This window comes from Monodon monoceros, unplaced genomic scaffold (assembly GCF_005190385.1).
Source record: "Monodon monoceros isolate NGI ecotype Baffin Bay Population unplaced genomic scaffold, NGI_Narwhal_1 Super_Scaffold_16, whole genome shotgun sequence".
NCBI lineage: Eukaryota > Metazoa > Chordata > Mammalia > Artiodactyla > Monodontidae > Monodon > Monodon monoceros.
The window spans coordinates 888551-904996 of record NW_021703772.1 but is presented as its reverse complement, the minus strand read 5'-3'; the positions used below and the strand labels follow the sequence as shown (position 1 = coordinate 904996).

The window sequence follows — 16446 nt, the reverse complement described above, 5'->3', positions numbered from 1 at the left end:
CCCTACTTTCTATCTCTATGAATCTGACTCCTCTAGGGACCTCATATGAGTGGAATCATATGATACTTGCCTTTTCGTGTCTGGCTTATTTCACTTAGCATTGTGTCCTAAAGGGTCATCCATGTTGTAGCCTGTGTCAGAAGGTCCTTCCTTTCTAAGGCTGAATAATATTCCACTGTACGGATGGGCCCCATTTTGTTAATCCATTCATATGTTCATGGATCGTTGGGTTGTTTTCACCTCTGGCTGTTGTTAATAGTACTGCAAATACCTGTTCAAATCCCTGCTTTCACTTCTTTTGCGTGTGCACCCGGAAGTGGGATTGCTGGATCCTACGGTAATCCCATGTTTAATTTGAGAAACCTCCATACTGTCCTCCACAGTGGTGGCATCATTTCACATTCCCACTTTCTTCTTTAATGTATGCATTTCCTCCTAAACAAGGCTTTAGCTGTGTCCCATAAATTCTGATATAATAAGTTTCATTATTACCCAGTTCAAACTGTTTTCTAATTTCCACTGTGGCTTCTTATTTTATCCCTGGATTATCTAAAGGTATAAATACCTTAGTTTTCAAACATACAGAGATTTTCAAGTCTTTCTTTACATCTGGCTTAACCATCCTGTGCGCAGAGGTTCTGCTCTGAGTGTCGTAAGGTGGCAAAGCTGATAAGCGTCCACACGGAGGCAGGCGGGGGGCAAACGGACCCCTGGATCTGGTTCCAGGGAAGAGCTCCGTGCTGGAACTAGACGTCCGGGGCCGTTGGCATGTGGGTCACTGGGTGAGATCCCAAGTGGAGACTGTACCCAGGAAAAGGAGCGGGCGCACACCCACACCTAAAGATGGGCGAGGCGAGAAGGAACTGGCCAAGGGGACCGAGACGGGGTGGCCAAGGAGGTGAGAGTGACTGGGAGAGGGCCACGTCTGGAAACCTCGCGAGGGGAGAGTTCCAGGGAGGAGGGACGACAGTCAGCACAGCACAAAGTGCTGCTAGTAGGTCAAGCACAGAGGAGACGGTGGACCACGGCATCAACAGCTCAGGGGTCATGGGTGACACTGACCACAAGGGTACCTCGTGGGACACGTAGGGGCAATACATCTTTTTAAGGCGAGGATAAATTATGACAGTTCGTGTCGACAAGAATGGTCTGATAGAGAGGAAAATAACTGACACGTAAGCAATAAGGAAGGATTGCTGGAGCAATGTCCTTAGTGCAAGAGAGAAGATGGTATGGGATGAGGTGGGGTGGGTGGGATGGGATAGGATGGGATGGGGGGGGATGGGGGGATGGGATGAGTAGATACATGGATTAAAGCAGAGGCTGGCAAACTTTCTGGAGGGGCCAGACGACTGATATTTTAGGCTTTGCAAATCATAAAGTTTCTGTAGCAACTATTCAGCTCTGACACTGGAGCATGAAGGGAGTCACAGACAGTGTGTGAGCAAATGGATGTGGTTATTTTCCAAGAAAGCTTTACTTATGAACAAGCGGCAGGCCCGGATTTAGCCTACAGATAGAGTCTGCCGAGCTCAGGATTAGCGGACGGAGGAATAAAGGGACGTTCGGGTGGGTAGGGGAAGAGACTGTCATACAGATGGTGGCAGATGGTTGAGTGGGTGGGTGGGAGTGGTGGACACGTGGTAGGTTGGAGAATGGATGGAAAGTCATTGTACACAGAGTGTGGGGATGAGAGCAGAGCCCCATATTCTAGAAACTGGCCCTTGCATGCATACAAAAGCGTGCAGACATCCTAAGTGTGCAGCCTAACTGAGCCCGTCGTGTGGCTGGCGCCCGCCCCAGCAGAGCATTCTCAGAACGCCAGAAGCGCCCTCCCCCAACATACATTAGTCTTGCCCATTTGGGGACTTTAGAGAAATGGAGCCATATACGTGTGTGTGTAAACACACACACTCTTTGTACTACACCACGTTTGCGAAATTCACCGGAATGCGGCACGTCGCTATAGTTTGCTGTGCACCCCAGTGTGTGAATATGCCGCACTTCTAAAATGTGTTCATTTTAGAGCTAATGGCCGTTTGAGTGGTTTCATGAACAGCACCGCCACGAGCATTCTGCTCCATATCTTTGGGGGCCATATGTATATGTTTCTGTTGGGTGCACACCCAGCCATAGGAGTGCTGGGTCACAGGTTCGCATACATCCAGCTTCAGTGAGTACTGCCAACAGATTTCCAAAATAGCTGTATGGATTTACAGCGTGTGAGGGGCTGGCCGCTACACATCCTCGCCAGCACGTGGCATTTCCTGTCATTTTCCTATTCAACCATTATGGGGAATGTGCAGTGGTATTGCTTTACGGTTTTAATTATCGTTTACCCGATGACTAATGAAACTGAGCACATTTCCTTGTGTTTACTGGCCCTCCAGACATCTTCCTTTGTGAAGCGTCTGCTCTACCGTGTGCCCGTTTTGCTCTTGGGGTCATGCCTTCTCTTCTTATTACTGATCTCGATTTGATGGCCTAATCTGGAAACAAGTCCTTTATTAAATACGTGTATTGCAAATACCTCCCGTGGGTGGCCTTTTCACCCCTGTAATGGTGCTTTGAGGAACGGTTCATAACTGTAACCTGGCACAATCTGTCCATTTTCCACCTTAGCTTACTGCTGCTTGTGTGCTATTTAAGAAACACACTTTGCCTACTCCAAGGCCACAAAGAGGTTCTTCTCTGTTTTCTCTTAAAAGCTTTATTGTGTTACTTTCACAGTGAAATCTACAATCCATTGGGAATTGACCTCTGTGTATGGCGAGGTAGAGGCCACCACGTGTTTCCTTCCGTATGGAAAGCCAGTGGGCCTTGCCCCAGACTGAACATCCCATCATCTCCCCACTGCACTGTGCACCTTTGTCACTCACCAGTGTGTGCACGCGTCTGCGCACGTGTGTCAGCGTGTGCATGTGTGCATACGTACTTCCAGAGTCCGTGGCCTCTTCCGCTGGTCAGCTGGTCCTTATACCAACGCTACCCTGTCTTCGTCCCTGTGGATCTGTGACGTGTCGTTCCGTCTGAGCATAAGCTTTCTTCACGATTCCCTACATACTTTTGACTCTTCCATAAGAATTTTAGAATCCGTTTGTTAATTTCTACAGACTAAGAACCCTGCTGGGATTTGGATTGGGATTTCATTGAATCTGCAGATTAATTTGAGGAGGACTGACGGCTTTACAATACTGTCTTCCATTCTTCCATGTACGTTTTTGCTAATTTTACTCAACATAGCTCTCAACGGAGCGGCCCTGCACATACTTTGTTATCACATTGGCTCCTAGGTATTTGATGTGTTGGGAAGCTGTTACCACTTTTAAAATGATCATAGCTGAGAAACCGGCTCTGTTTTGAGGGTCGCTCCGTTCCCAGGCTCTGTCGCTGATCTTGCAAACTCAGAGCACCCACCCCAGCCCAGGACGCCCTGCCACTCACCTCTCCCTGAGTGTCGGTCCATCTCCCCCGCTGCTTCCATGGCTCTCTGACGTCTTCGGGAGTAGGAGCTTCACAGTCTACCTGGCTGTTCTAGTAACTGCAGAGGGAGTGCTGGCTCCCTGGGTCCTCGGTGTCCTGCGTCCTCCTCTCCCCCCACACACACCTTCTCCACCCACGGGTTTTGTAGAGGTGTTTATGGCTTAAGGTTCCAAAGTGGGGAGGTCTGAGGGGGAGGGGGGAAGGGAGGGGCACCGGGGGGAGGGAGGAGGTGCCGTCGGGAGGCCCGGGAGGGCTGGCACAGTCATGAAGTCGCAGCTGCCCCTGAGCAGAAAGGACGGCACTGTGGTGTTCAGGTTCTGGAGCTGGCCCTGCCACTGACTGTCTGCCTCAGGGTCCCCATCTGTACGAGGGTGAGACAGGTGGTCTGGGGGGCTCCCCAGAGCCTGGGTGAGTGAGGGCCCACCCTCGGGACAGGAGCCGGGATGGTTTGAGAGTGCCAGGGTGTGGCCAAGCCCTGTGTGGACGGCAGCCAGGGTCACTGCTAATCAGATGGGACATGTCTCCCTTCCTCGTTCAGAAGTGAAGACGGGGCGCCACCATCCTCATGGGGATGTTAAAGGCCTTCAGTTACCTCTCCCGCCTCATGGCTCCCGTGCACCCTACTCCCCAGCCCCGCACAGACTGGACACCCACCCCGCTGCCTCTCCTCCTCTGGTCTCTCCACCTGGATGCCTCCTGACCTCTGTGCCCTCTGGCTGCTGGACTCTTATTTATCCTTCAAGGTCCAACTCAACGGCCACCTCCTCCCGGAAGTCCGTGTGGGCACAGAGGACACAGTAGCAAACAAGACGGACAGGATGCTGCCCTTCTGTCATCCCTTGACATGAGTCATTTTTCAGCTGGTGATTCATACCTTGGACTTGGTTTTCGGTCCCTCTGGTAGTGACCTGTGTCTGAGCCTGCTTGCATGCCAAGTGCTGATGGTGCCGGGGTGGGGACGCAGGGATGAACGAGAAATTGTCCCCCCATCCCCAGTGCCTGCTTTCATGCCTGGCCCAGATCGCCCCTTTATTGTTAGTTGAGGCCCAAACTACCACTCACAGAAGCCTGACCCGGCTCCTGGGGTGATGCCCAGGGCCCCAGAGTGCTCAACGGACGCACAGAGATCTGAAACTGGGCGGTGCTGAGATACAGCATGGTGGGGGCCAGGGGTTACCCCAGGCACAGAGAAGCTCTTTTTCCTAAGGAAATGGAGCCTGGCAGGCGGCCACCCAGGCCCAGGGCCCTCTCTGCAGCCGGCCAAGCCACGGAAGGATGGCAAGCAGACGTCCGGTGGCTGGACTTGGCTGGAGGCCCTGTCCTCAGATGTGTTCTTCAAGCTGTGCCCGCGCCTGGCGAGGGCCAAAGCCTGGCCCTGGGGTGCCTGGGGCCCTGCGGGAGTGCTGGGGAGGGTCTGAGGGGCAGAGGCGGAGGAGGAAGCGAGGGTTGGGCCGCCCCCCGTTCCTCTGCCTTCAGGGAGGGGACCCAAGGCCAGCGTGCCTGCGGAGTCCTGATCTCGGGCCACTGGGAAGGTGCTGGGGGCCCACGGGCGGGGCCCAGGCCTAACACTGCCGCCTGTGAGTGCAAGACCCTGAGCCTCCCTTCCAGCCTAGATGACAGATATAAAACGGGTGCTGGGAAACCTTGAGAGGTGACGCCCTTCTCACATCTCCACGAGCAAGGGAGCCTCTGCCTTCCCGCCGCCCCCAGGAGCCCCAGCCTCCCTCCTCGAGCGCCGGGCAGGCACAGCTCCTGCAGCGCCCCTTGCGGCCACACGGTGGCACTGTTGGAGTTCCGCCACCCCAGACCCAGGCTGCTGGGGGGGCGGGGCGGGGGGGCAACCCCCGACTCTGCCGAGGGGCGCAGGATTCTGACTCGCTCACGCTGCTGGCTGAGTTGAGGTCCCCCGCTGGACACCCGCTCTCGCAGGGTGACTTTAAACGGGGCTTCTGGCGCCCCTCCCTGCCTTGCCACGGGGCTCATCTGGACCCACCCGGGCCACCCAGGGGTCTCCCTCACTGGGCTCTGGGTATGGGGCAGCCTCATCTTCCTTCCAGAAGTCGCTGGGCTCCTCTCCCGGGAGACCTGTGCCTGAGCAGCCTGCGGATTCAGAGGGGCCACTCGGGGGTCCGATGGTGGTCACCAGTGAGGGAGAGAGTGAGATTGTTCCGTGTGGTTTCCGTTTCTGTCTTACAGGTCCACCCGCCCTTCCCAGCCGCCTCATGTCCTAACCTGCGGGGTTAGGGCGGGGTCCCCAGAGCCGCAGCCCCCGGGTCCCTGGGACGCCCCATTTTCAAAGATGAGAACACACGGCTCGGGACAGCAGGTGGCATGCCTGGGGTCAGGCAGTGCACCGGCAGTGGCAGAGCAGGGGCCCCAGCCCACCTCTCCCAGAGGGGAGCCCAGGGTCCTTGGAGCGGAGACCCTCCCTATCCACACGGCCACACGGCGAGGGCGGCGGCAAGGAAGGAGGGGATGGCCACCGCACTGGGCCGCACACACAGGCCCCCCTCTAGGGCTCACTGGGGGTGTCACGCAGGGGCTGTGACCTCCCTGAGGTCCTTAGAAGCTGGTTGAGCTGATGGGGAGGAGGACGCTGGGGACAGAAAGGAGGAGGGGACATGGTCAGGCTCAACTGTGTCTGAGGTCTTTTGGGGAGCTGATGCCCAGCTCTGGTGTCCCCTCTGACCAGCTGAGACTGCGAGGGGGGGAGGGGGGCTTCTAGAAGTCTCCCAGTGCACTGCCCGGTCACAGGCAGACAGCACACCCCCCCCCAAAGCTGGGCCGAAAACCCGACCCAGAGCCACCCCTGGCCCACAGGGCTGCAGGTGGCATCGCGGGGTCCTGGGCGGCCGTGAAGGGAACCAAGCCCCAAGGCCAGAGGTTGGTGCAGGCCCAGTGACCTGCCCTGGGTGAAGGCCCCTCCCACTCCGGGCCCCTCCCTGCCCCCCGTTACTGGGGGGGGGGAGTGGAGGGCAGGAGGTGGGGCGGGGTGGGAGGGGGCAGCCCCAGGGCCTCCGCGCACCCCCACCGTGCCGACCCCGCTGCCTCCCTCGGCTCCAGCTGGGCCACAGCCCATTGCAGGCACCCAGCTGCAGCTGGAACCCATTACGCGCCCAGCTCCTCTTGGGATGTCTCAGCTAATAAGTGACCCTCTGTAAATGTTAGGAATGAGTCAAGTTTGTGCCGCTGCTGCTTTCCCGTTAGTGGGTGGCGCCGCGGACGCCCGGGGCGGGGCGGGGAGGGTGGTGTGGAGGGCGGAGGGGCAGGGGCCTTCCTGGACTTGACAGTCCCGCGGGCCTCAGGTGGCTCTCGCCTCCCCCTTGGGCCTCGGTTTCCCTGAGTGCAAAGGGGGTTCAGGGCGGACGACGGCTGAGCCCCTGCCCGCGGCCTGTTCTCCCCGGAGGACAGGAGGGGCCTTGGTGGTCTTGGCGCCCCCTTCCGGGCTCTGCCCAAAGGGGACAGCAGTCACCTCCTCCCCTTCCCTCAAGGGAGGCTGCTCACCCAAAGTCATGCTGAAGGGGGGTCGGCTAGGGGGAGTGTAGTCAAGGTGCCTCCCAAGACCTCCCAGGGGACTCAAATTTCTACACGCAGGTGAAGGAGGACTGGGGTCCAGGTGAACCAGAGCCAGGGTTCTCACTCCCCGTGGGGGGCAGTGGAATTCAGTCCTGAGAGTTTGCTCAGTGTCTGCCCAGCACCGTGCTCCTGTTGGGATGGGAATGTGGCTTCACCAGGTGTCATGCAAGAGCCCGGGTCTCGGGGTGGCCCTGGCCACTCTGGTGCTGACGGAGGGGCAGGCCTCGTGTCCAGGCAGACGTCAGCGGAAGAGACCAGGCTGGGGTATCAGGAAAAGGGGACGGGCTGAGATTGTACCAGGGCAGTGGGGTGGGGGGAGCAGGGGTGCACCCAGGAAGCCCTCCATCCCTACCGGCCCAGGCCTGAGGGTCAGAGCCAGGTGGAGGGGTCTAGGCCTCGAGAGGGTCTTCAGGGAGAGCTGGGGGGATCAGAGGAGGACAGGCAGGTAGGATGCTGTGCGGTGGTCACTCACCAGGGCCCTGGGATGGGAGGGAGATCTGGGGAGTCTCGGGGTGGGGGGTCTTGGGAAGCCAGGGGTGGGGAGGGGCTGGGCACATGGTGATAAGTTTGAGAAGTCTGGGACCTTCGGGGGTGATGGGAGGACCCTGGTTTGTCGCCCTAGAGAGTCACTGGAGGGGACATCCATCTCCAGTTCCCCCGGGAAGCGTCTGGTTACCCTCTACTATTTCACTCACTGCCTGACAACTCATATCGCAAATGCAGCAGGGCCGGTGGGCAGCTATGGACTGTCCTGAGTGCTGGGCCATCTTGCCTCGCTGTCCTCTCATGTCCAGATGTTCATGCTGGTTTAGAAGTGGCTGCCTCGGCCTGCAGCGTTCACAAGTTCCCCCCACGGTCAGCACCACAATAGACCTGGCGACAAAGGCCCCACCCCGGCCCTGAGCTCTGGAGGGCAGCCCAGGCCCTCCCCCGGCTGTGCCATCATCGTGGAGCCAAGAATGCCCAGGGCCGAGGCAAAGTGCCAACTGGAGCCCAAGACCCCAAGACCAGTCTCTGGGTACCCAAGACCCAGGGTCTCCTACCCACGTCTGGGGCTATTTGGACCTCTGCCACAGACGGTCAGCTGTTCTAGGCGGCTAGGAACGAGGGCCGTCCCCACGATCCACCCACTGCCCCTCCCTCGGCTCCCACCCTGCCCTGGCCCAGGGCCTACACGTGCCCCTCCAGCGTGCCCCTCCCAGTGGACGGGGAAGCCCCACATGGCTGGCCTTGTCCTAAAGGGGGGTGTGTGGGTGGACATTGTACCAGTTGTCCCTCTGCTGTTGTCAGCCCCTCCTGCCGTGGGGCTCTGGGCCTGCTGGGTGGGGTTCGGACCCCTCCCTGCCAACCCCACTGTGAAAACTGGGAGGCTGCCTGCTCCAGGAGGGCCAGAGGCAGGAGCCTGCCTCCCAGCGTCCCCGGAGAGGTCCACCACGACGGTCAGTGCAGCCCCCGCAGAGATGGAGCAGCGCTGAAGGGTGGGACGAGGTGGTGCCCTAGGCTCGGAGCTCTCCGGGCCAGCTCTTCTTTCCTCACCTGTGCTCAGAGCAGCGCCAGGATGGGCAGGGCGCCCTCCCACCTTGAAAGGTGGGGAAACCAAGGCACGGGCCTTGGTGACCTCGCCCAGTCCTCTCCAGCGCACTTTGCCACCGTATGGGAGCCCCGTGGCAGCGCCCACTAACTCCAGTGGGTTCACGTGCGGCTGTGGCAGCTGTCCGGGGACCTGCCAGCCCCAGTCATCTCCGAGCGCGTGTTTTTCAGAGGCTGGAGGACACCGTCCTGAGCCCCATGGCCAGCAGAGAAGACCGGGCGCTGACCGTGCATGGGGGAGGCTGGCGGGCCTCACCCATCCCCGTGCCTGCCCGCATCCGTGAGATTGTGGCTGGCAGCCTGGGCGAGGAGCCGCCCCAAGGTGAGGGGGGCCACCAGGGGGGCTGCAGAGCCGTCAGTCAGAGTCCAGCTTCAGGGAGCCAAGCCCCTCACTGTCCCCTGACCGGGCCGGCCCCTCCCGGCCCATCATCCTCCCCTGTGCTAGGGCGAGAACCACACCTTCCCACGGCATCGTCCCTGGGGGTCAGAAGCCCATCCCCACGGCGCACTCACCACTAGGCCACAGGGACCATGCCCACCTAGCCCGCGTTGGTTTGTCACACATTTGTGCCCACCAGTCTTGATTTAATGTATGTTCATTTTTCATTAGATGATGAAATCCTAAAGGTTGACACTCAGGAAGTGTGAATGCTAAGCAGCCCCTCCCCCCAAGAGCTCTGCTCCCCCAGCCCCAGGGCCCCCTCGCGGTGCCCTCTCACTGTCTGTCACGGCTGCATGCGCGGCTGGGTCCCTGCACCGAGGCCACCCAGCCAGTAGGGCAGCCTGGCCCCAGAGTGTGCCCCGACCCCCTTGTGCGGGGGTCCCGAGACCCCTTTCTGAAATAAGGGGCTCTCCAGCCTCCTAGAGGAACTGGGGACCTCACTGCATGTGTTAAGGAAAAAGAAAGCCCACTGTGTGGTTAGAACAGCAACTTACTACTTGGGGGTGAGATCTGGTTACCCTGAGTCAGCAGTTCTCACTGCCTGACGGGGGTGTGGGATCCCCAGCGTCCAGGCCACCCCGCACACTCCACTGTAACTGGTTTGGGGCTCACACTGGGCGTGGGTCTGTACCAGGGTGAAACGTGATGTCCACGACAGGAGAGGAAGGGAGGCCCGCCGCTGAGGTGCGGCCCCAGATCGGGGTCCCCGGGGTCAGTCCTGGCAGATCGGCAGACCGGCGGTGGGACAGGGAGCCGGGCTGGGGGCTGGCCTGGCCACAGGCTGACCTGCTGCTGCGCCTGCAGCGCTGCGGGAGCCGCCAGCCGCCTCGGCCCACGTGCAGGAGGAGCTGTCCCGGCTGGAGGAGCTGCTGGCCCAGGCGGGGGCCGAGCGGGATGAGCTGGCTGGCAGGTACCACGCAGTCAGCGAGCGGGTGAGCGTGCGCAGGGACGCGTGGCAGCCAGAGGGTGGCAGCCAGGCCCGGGGTGACCGGTGGATCCGTCAGCGCGTCTCAGGATGTGGAATGACAGTGGTCAGCCATGGCACGGCCGGACCCTGGGCGGTGGCTAGAGAAGCTGAGGCTGGAGGGGACCGATGAGAGCAGGACAGGTGCCCGGGGCTCCCCGGCCCCGGGGTCCCCCAGGACTCCCCCCCAGCTTAAGCACTGACTTGTGCCCCACCTGCCAGAAGCCCTGGGGGCAGCTGGGGCATTCCTGACCCCTGGCCCCGCCCCCAGCCCAGCGTGGGCACGTGGCAGCAACTGCCCACGGGAGGAGCTTGCCCCGCCCCCTGCCCCCACCCCCGACGGCCGCGGGCGGATGGAGCCCCTGGGCCTCTGTCCTCAGTGCCCTGGGCAGCGCAGGGCCCTCCAGGGTGACTGGCTGCAGCAAGAGGCCATTTGCTCACGACCAGTGGGGCTGGGAGGGCCTCCTGGTGGACAGATGGGGAAACCGAGGCAGAAAGGTGACGAAACTTGCTAGGCCAGAGCCTCTGTCCCATGTCTGCCACTGTAAGACATGATGGCCTCTGAGGCAGGACTGGGCTGGGGTGCCCGGCCCACAGGGTGGCACACTGGGAGCCCCTGTGTCTTCAGAGTCCCCCTGGTCTACGTGGCAGGGCAGATGACTCCACTTTCCAGATGAGAAAACTGAGGCTCAGAGCTAGTCCGAGTTGTCCAGGGCCACACTGCCATTGCTGGGACTGAGACCTGACTCAGGTCTTTCTCCGGCATGACCAGTGACCAGTGCCGAACGCCCGAGGGCCCTGGGTCAGCCTCGTCTCCTCGAGGGTTCCGAAGGCTTCCTGGGATAGGCGGCGTCACCAGCCCCACAGAGGGAGGGGCTCCCTGCCCCCACCCGGAACTGTCACACCTGTTCTCATCGCCAGCCCCACCCCCGGGCAGGACTGGGAAGGCCCTCCTGACCCCGGGCACGATGTCTCCCACCCACCCTGGGCCCCGCGCAGGCGGGGCGGGCCGGGGATCTTCCTAGCACAGGGTGGGGAGATGTTGGGAACTAGAGGCCCTATGGGCATAGAAGCTGCAGAAATCCGGCGGCCGATTGGGAAACCTCGTGAGTCAGTGAGCTCTGAACTCACAGGCCTGTGCCAGCTCCGGCAGGCGGCTCAGCACCCCTGTGAGGGCCACAGAGGGGCCCAGCCTCCCCAGGTTCCCCCAAGCAGATGGGCGGGGCGGATGGTGGTAGCAGGGGGCCGTGTGACTGTTCCGTGGGCGCCTCCATCCCGGCTAGACTCCAGCCCCCGCCCAGGCCCCTCGGCTCGGCTGGACCCCTGGCCCCTCCTCTCCAATCCCACTGGTAGCCGCGGGGGCCACTCACCTCCCTGTACTCAGGCCCCATGTCGTGCCACAAGGGTGCCCTTCAGCTCTCCTGACATACCTGCCTCAGCCCCCCACCAGCCGGCCTCCTCGGGTCGGGGCCCCCAGCACTGCCTTTTCCCCTCAGAGCCCCGGGTCCCCATCTGCTCAGGCTCCAGCAGGCTCGGGGGCCGCCTGACCCAATTTGGGGGGCTCCCCTCCCTGCCAGGCCCACTTACTGGGGGTGTGGTACCCACCCACCCGCTGGATGAGGGGCTGGGAGCAGACGGAGGGTCGAGCACAGGCAGGAGGGCAGCTGCAGGGGCGGGACCCCAAGCTCACTCACTCCCATGGGGGTGACCCTAGGCCTGCTCTGCATCTCGGCCGTCCTACCCCTTATGTGGCCGGACAAGAGCCTGGCCCCCCACTCCGCCAGCCGTGGGCACATGGCACAGGACCATGGCACGGATGGCTGCCCTCCTGACCCGTCTTAGCAGACCCAGCTTGACCCCAGCTCGACCCCAGCCCTTATCCCAGCCTGGCCCCGCCCCAACTAGGGACCGAAGGGGAGCCCTCTCACCCGTCCCTGGGAGGGTTTTGTGCCAAAGCTGCCCAGCCCACTGGGCTTGGAAGTGTCCAGCCAGGTGGGTTAATGCCCCTCTCCAGCCGCAGGCCCGGCTGGAGGCCACCGAGGCTCGGCTGCGGAGGTCAGAGCAGAAGCACAGCGTCGACCTGGAGGAAGCCCTCGGCCGGCTAGAGGCTGCCGAGCAGAGGTGAGGCCAGGCAGGCAGGGCAGTGGGGCAGCAGGGAGCTCGGCCGTCACTGCAGACGCCACTGTGCTGTGGGGCTGTTGGCACCTCTTCCCAGGTGACTCCAGGGCGGGGCAGCACGGGGCGGAGCAGCACAGGGAGGGGCAGCACGGGGAGGGGCAGCACGGGGAGGAGGAGCACGAGGAGGAGCACGGGGAGGAGCAGCATGGGGAGGGGCAGCACGGGGAGCAGCACGGGGAGGAGGAGCACAGGGAGGAGCAGCACGGGGAGGAGCAGCATGGGGAGGGGCAGCACGGGGAGCAGCACGGGAGGAGCAGCACGGGGAGGAGGAGCACAGGGAGGAGCAGCACGGGGAGGTGCAGCGCAGGGAGGGGCAGCACGGGGAGCAGCACGGGAGGAGCAGCACCGGGAGGAGCAGCAGGGGGAGGAGCAGCATGGGGAGGGGCAGCACGGGGAGCAGCAGGGGGAGGAGCAGCAGGGGGAGGAGCACAGGGAGGGGCAGCACAGGGAGGAGCAGCACACGGAGCAGCAGGGGGAGGAGCACGGGGAGGGGCAGCACAGGGAGGGGCAGCACGGGGAGGGGCAGTGCAGGGAGGAGGAGCACCCCCAGGGCCTCAGGAGAGAGTGCAGGTCCCACAGGTCATGGGCCCTCCCTGGCCCTCTGCTCCCTCGTGTGTCACCCCAGGCCCCCACCGCCTGCTGAGGCCGCGGCTCTGGCCTGAACTCCAGGAAGGCCGCCTGAGCTGCTCCTGGCCCTCGGCTGGCCTGGCCAATCCTGGGGGGCCCGAGGGTTCTCCCCTCAGTCCCAGTCCACTTCACACTCCAGCCCTGACTCCCAGGCCCCTTTGGCTTCAAGCCGCTCTGATTTCATGATCGGGCTCACTTGTGCACCGTTGGTAAGTGTGTGTCATACCCCAGCCCCCCCGGAGGTAGCCCCAAGCCCCAGGACACGGCCCCGGAAGGGAAGGGCATCTCTCCACGTTCCCTGCAGGGCGGCCAGCGGGAGGGATGAGCCTCCACTCCACGGCCAGCTCTGTCTCCAGACCTGGGGAAGGTTAAGCCATTTGTGGAAGACTTCCCGGCCTTGGTTCATCCTCAGGGACTCTGGATAAGGAAGAAAAGTGCTGAGAAGCATTTTGAAAACCAGTTTTGGAGAAGGGGGGTGGAGGGTGTTGGTAAATAAGCCAAGAGGAGGCTGATGCCCACAGAGCAGACAGGAACAGAGGAAGTCCCTGTGGCCGCGCGGCTAGCCGGGAGGTACGGGCTCCAGAGGTTTTGGGGTCCCCGACTGCAGCCACATGCAGACTACCCTGGGTGGAGAGAGACCCCCACGGTCCCAGAGGGGCTGCCCCCTCCACGGGGCAGGCCTGACTCCCTCTGCCCCAGCCCTGCGCGGCAGGGTACCTTCCCAGCCCTGGTACCCTCGGCCAGGCTCCCAAGCCCTAACCCTCGTGCTGGTCTCGGGGTCACCCCCACACCCTGGAGTTAGGAGCCAGCCACAGGTGTGTGGCAGAGCCAGGGGAGCCCAGAGGGGGGGAAGGTGGGGAGAGCAAGCAAGTCAGGGCAGGAGGGGGCGTGCCGGGGTGGCACCCAGAGGCTGGCCCCCGTTTGAGGACCGTTGCAGGTGTCCAGTGCCTCTTAGGGGCAGTCTGGGCGCTGCACAGTCGAGCTGGGGTCGTCTGGGCCCAGGAGGTTCGGGGCCCGGCTGTCTGAGCACGTCTGTAGGGAGAGGCCACCCGCCCATGGCCACGCCGCTCCGTCCCTGCCCGTACAGGAGCACCGGCCTCTCCCAGGTGAACACCCTCCTGCGGGAGCAGCTAGAACACATGAAGAAGGCCAACGACAGACTGGTCGAGGAGCTGGCGGGTTCGACGCGCAGCATGCTCCGCCTGCGGGCAAAGCTGGAGCTGCGGGAGAGGCAGCGCTGGACCCAGAGAGAGGTGCTCCCCAGCTCTCGCCCGTGGGCAGGGGCATGCCTGGTCTGGTGCCCGTGGCCGGGGTCGGGGTGGGGGGCAGGAACAGGGAAACGGCGAGCTGGCTTCTGCTATGGCCCCTCCTGGGGGCAAGGCCCCTGGCCTCCCGCCACACCATGTCCCCCACTCGGCTTGGCCACATTAGTCTGCAGGGTGGGGGACACTGCGTGGGAAGACCCCCGCTTTGAGAGAAGGACGCCTGGCTGGGCTTGGAAAGTAGAGTGAGGGCCGAGCCCTGGCTCTGGTGTGGCCGAGCTGCTCTAGAGAGAAGAGTCTCCACAGGCCCGACTCGGGGTCAGACTCAGGAGCCTGGGCCGCACCACAGCCCCCTACTCCCTGGCCAACCCAGCAGGGCCCACGCAGCCTCTTCTGAAACCCACAGCCCTGGGGCACGGGGTCAGGGCACGGGGCTCCAGGCCTCAGCCTTGCTGGGGGGAGATACTGTGTTGACCATCCCGGGCTGGTCACTGGGGCAGGACGTCCAGCTTGAGGTAGGGGACATATTTGAGACGGGTCACCCCACGCCTCTGCCTGTCCATATCCCCGCTGGGCTTGCAACCTCTGCTCCGATCGTCCCTGGATGTCCCCATGGACCTCCCAGCGTCTGCCGCGGGCCCCATGGGCAGGATTTCTCCCCAGACGTGGCAGGAGCAGAGGCCGAGCTGGTCCCTGGGTGCCTGGGCCTCAGGCTGACCCTGCACAGGTGTCCCTCGGACAAGCCCATCTCAGAGGGGCCGTCTCGGCACTTCCCACACGGATCGGGCGGGGTGAGAGGCCCAACCCCACTGTGTGGACAGAGCTCCTCCTGCTGGACAGCTGTTCCGGTCAGAAGCCTAGCGGCCCCTCCTGCTGCAGCCACCCAGGCACGGGGACGGAACACCAAGAGGGAATATGCGTTTGTCGTCACAGGGTGGTCGTCGATGGCCGGGCTCCCACGTGGGGTTGGGGAGACGTGGGAGACACATCACGCCCTCACCTTGGCCACTAGGGAAACAAATGCCCTGGAGATGGGCCTCGGGTCCAGTTTGGCACTGGTTTATCGAGGGTCTTTATTCCCCCTTGGCCGCCGGCCGGCGGCTCTTCCGTCCTCTGTCTGCTGGCCCGCCACGGAGGGCGTCGTCCTCTTGCCGTGGCCGCTGTGAGCTGCCGCTCTCTGTGACTGCATCCTGCCAGCTTCCCGCCAGCTTCCCGCCGCAGACGCGCAGGTTTCTTTGTGTTTATCCTGCTGAGGACTCATCAGGATGCCGCGCTTCCCTTGTCCTTGGCAAGCAGCCGTCACCTCCTTCAGTGTCACCCACGTCCCGCTCTCCCCTGTCCTCTCCCGCCCCGTGGACCTTACCCATCCCCGTGCTCCCTCCCACGCTTCTTAACCTCCCAGACTTTCCTTCCTTCTACCCCCCTGGTCTATGTGGTAGATAATTTTTTCGAATCTACCCTCCTGGTCATCAGTTTTCTCTTCTGGTGTCCAACCGCCCTTAAACCTGCCTGTTAGGCTTGAATTCTAAACGTTGTGTTTCTCATCTTTAGAAATTCTGACGCTTATTCTGTATATTTTCCAGCTATCTTACTCTTAACTGGTATTTTCAAGCCTCCTGTGTGTTCGTTGATGATATTAGGAAGCAGTTATTTTGTAGTGTGCGTCTGACGTTCTAATGTCTGAACTTCTTCAAGGTGTGAGTCTATTGTTTCTGCTAGGTCTTGGTCATGGTGCTGTGTTTCCTTGTGTCTTTGGTGGTTTTTTTAAAAAAAATTTTAAGAGCTGCGTGTTATCCTTGGGACTCAAAATTCTTTGAAACCTGGAATGAATGTGGTATGCTCCAGAAAGGACTGTCATTTGCTTAGGACAGGTTCTTAGGGGCTCTGACAACCTTTGGGCCTCATTGAAGTAAATTTTCAGCTTTATTATTTTTTTTAAACCACCCAGGTTTTGTGAATCCAGGCTGAAAACTGCACCAAGGCTAACTTGTGGTTCCAAAACCACAGGGAGATTTTTTCCTTACTGTCTTGGCCCCTCCAGGCCACTGTAGCAGAAATACCCCAGCCTGGGGGCTTGTCCACAGACATTTACTTCTCACAGCTCTGGAGCCTAGAAGTCCAAGATCAAAGCGCCGGCCCTTCGGCTGGTGAAGAGCGCTTCCTGGTCACAGAACGATACCTCCTGGCTGTAAGCTCACATGGCAGAAGGGACTGGACCCTCGTGGGGCCTCTTTTATAAGGACACTAACACCAATCCTGAAGGTGGAACTGGAAAGCCCCACCTCCAAATACCATCACGTTGGGGATTAGGTTTCAACATGTGA

At 61.3% G+C, this 16446-nt stretch overlaps 1 protein-coding gene across 1 annotated transcript in view; it reads left to right on the top strand.

Annotated features, from left to right (window-relative positions):
* The window catches only part of CROCC2 (ciliary rootlet coiled-coil, rootletin family member 2), a 77729-nt gene that overhangs the window by 7736 nt on the left and 53547 nt on the right, over positions 1-16446 (top strand). The window contains 4 exon segments of the mRNA XM_029225589.1: positions 8821-8971; positions 9896-10023; positions 12070-12176; positions 13948-14113. Of these exon segments, the coding sequence (XP_029081422.1) occupies positions 8821-8971; positions 9896-10023; positions 12070-12176; positions 13948-14113 (552 nt within the window).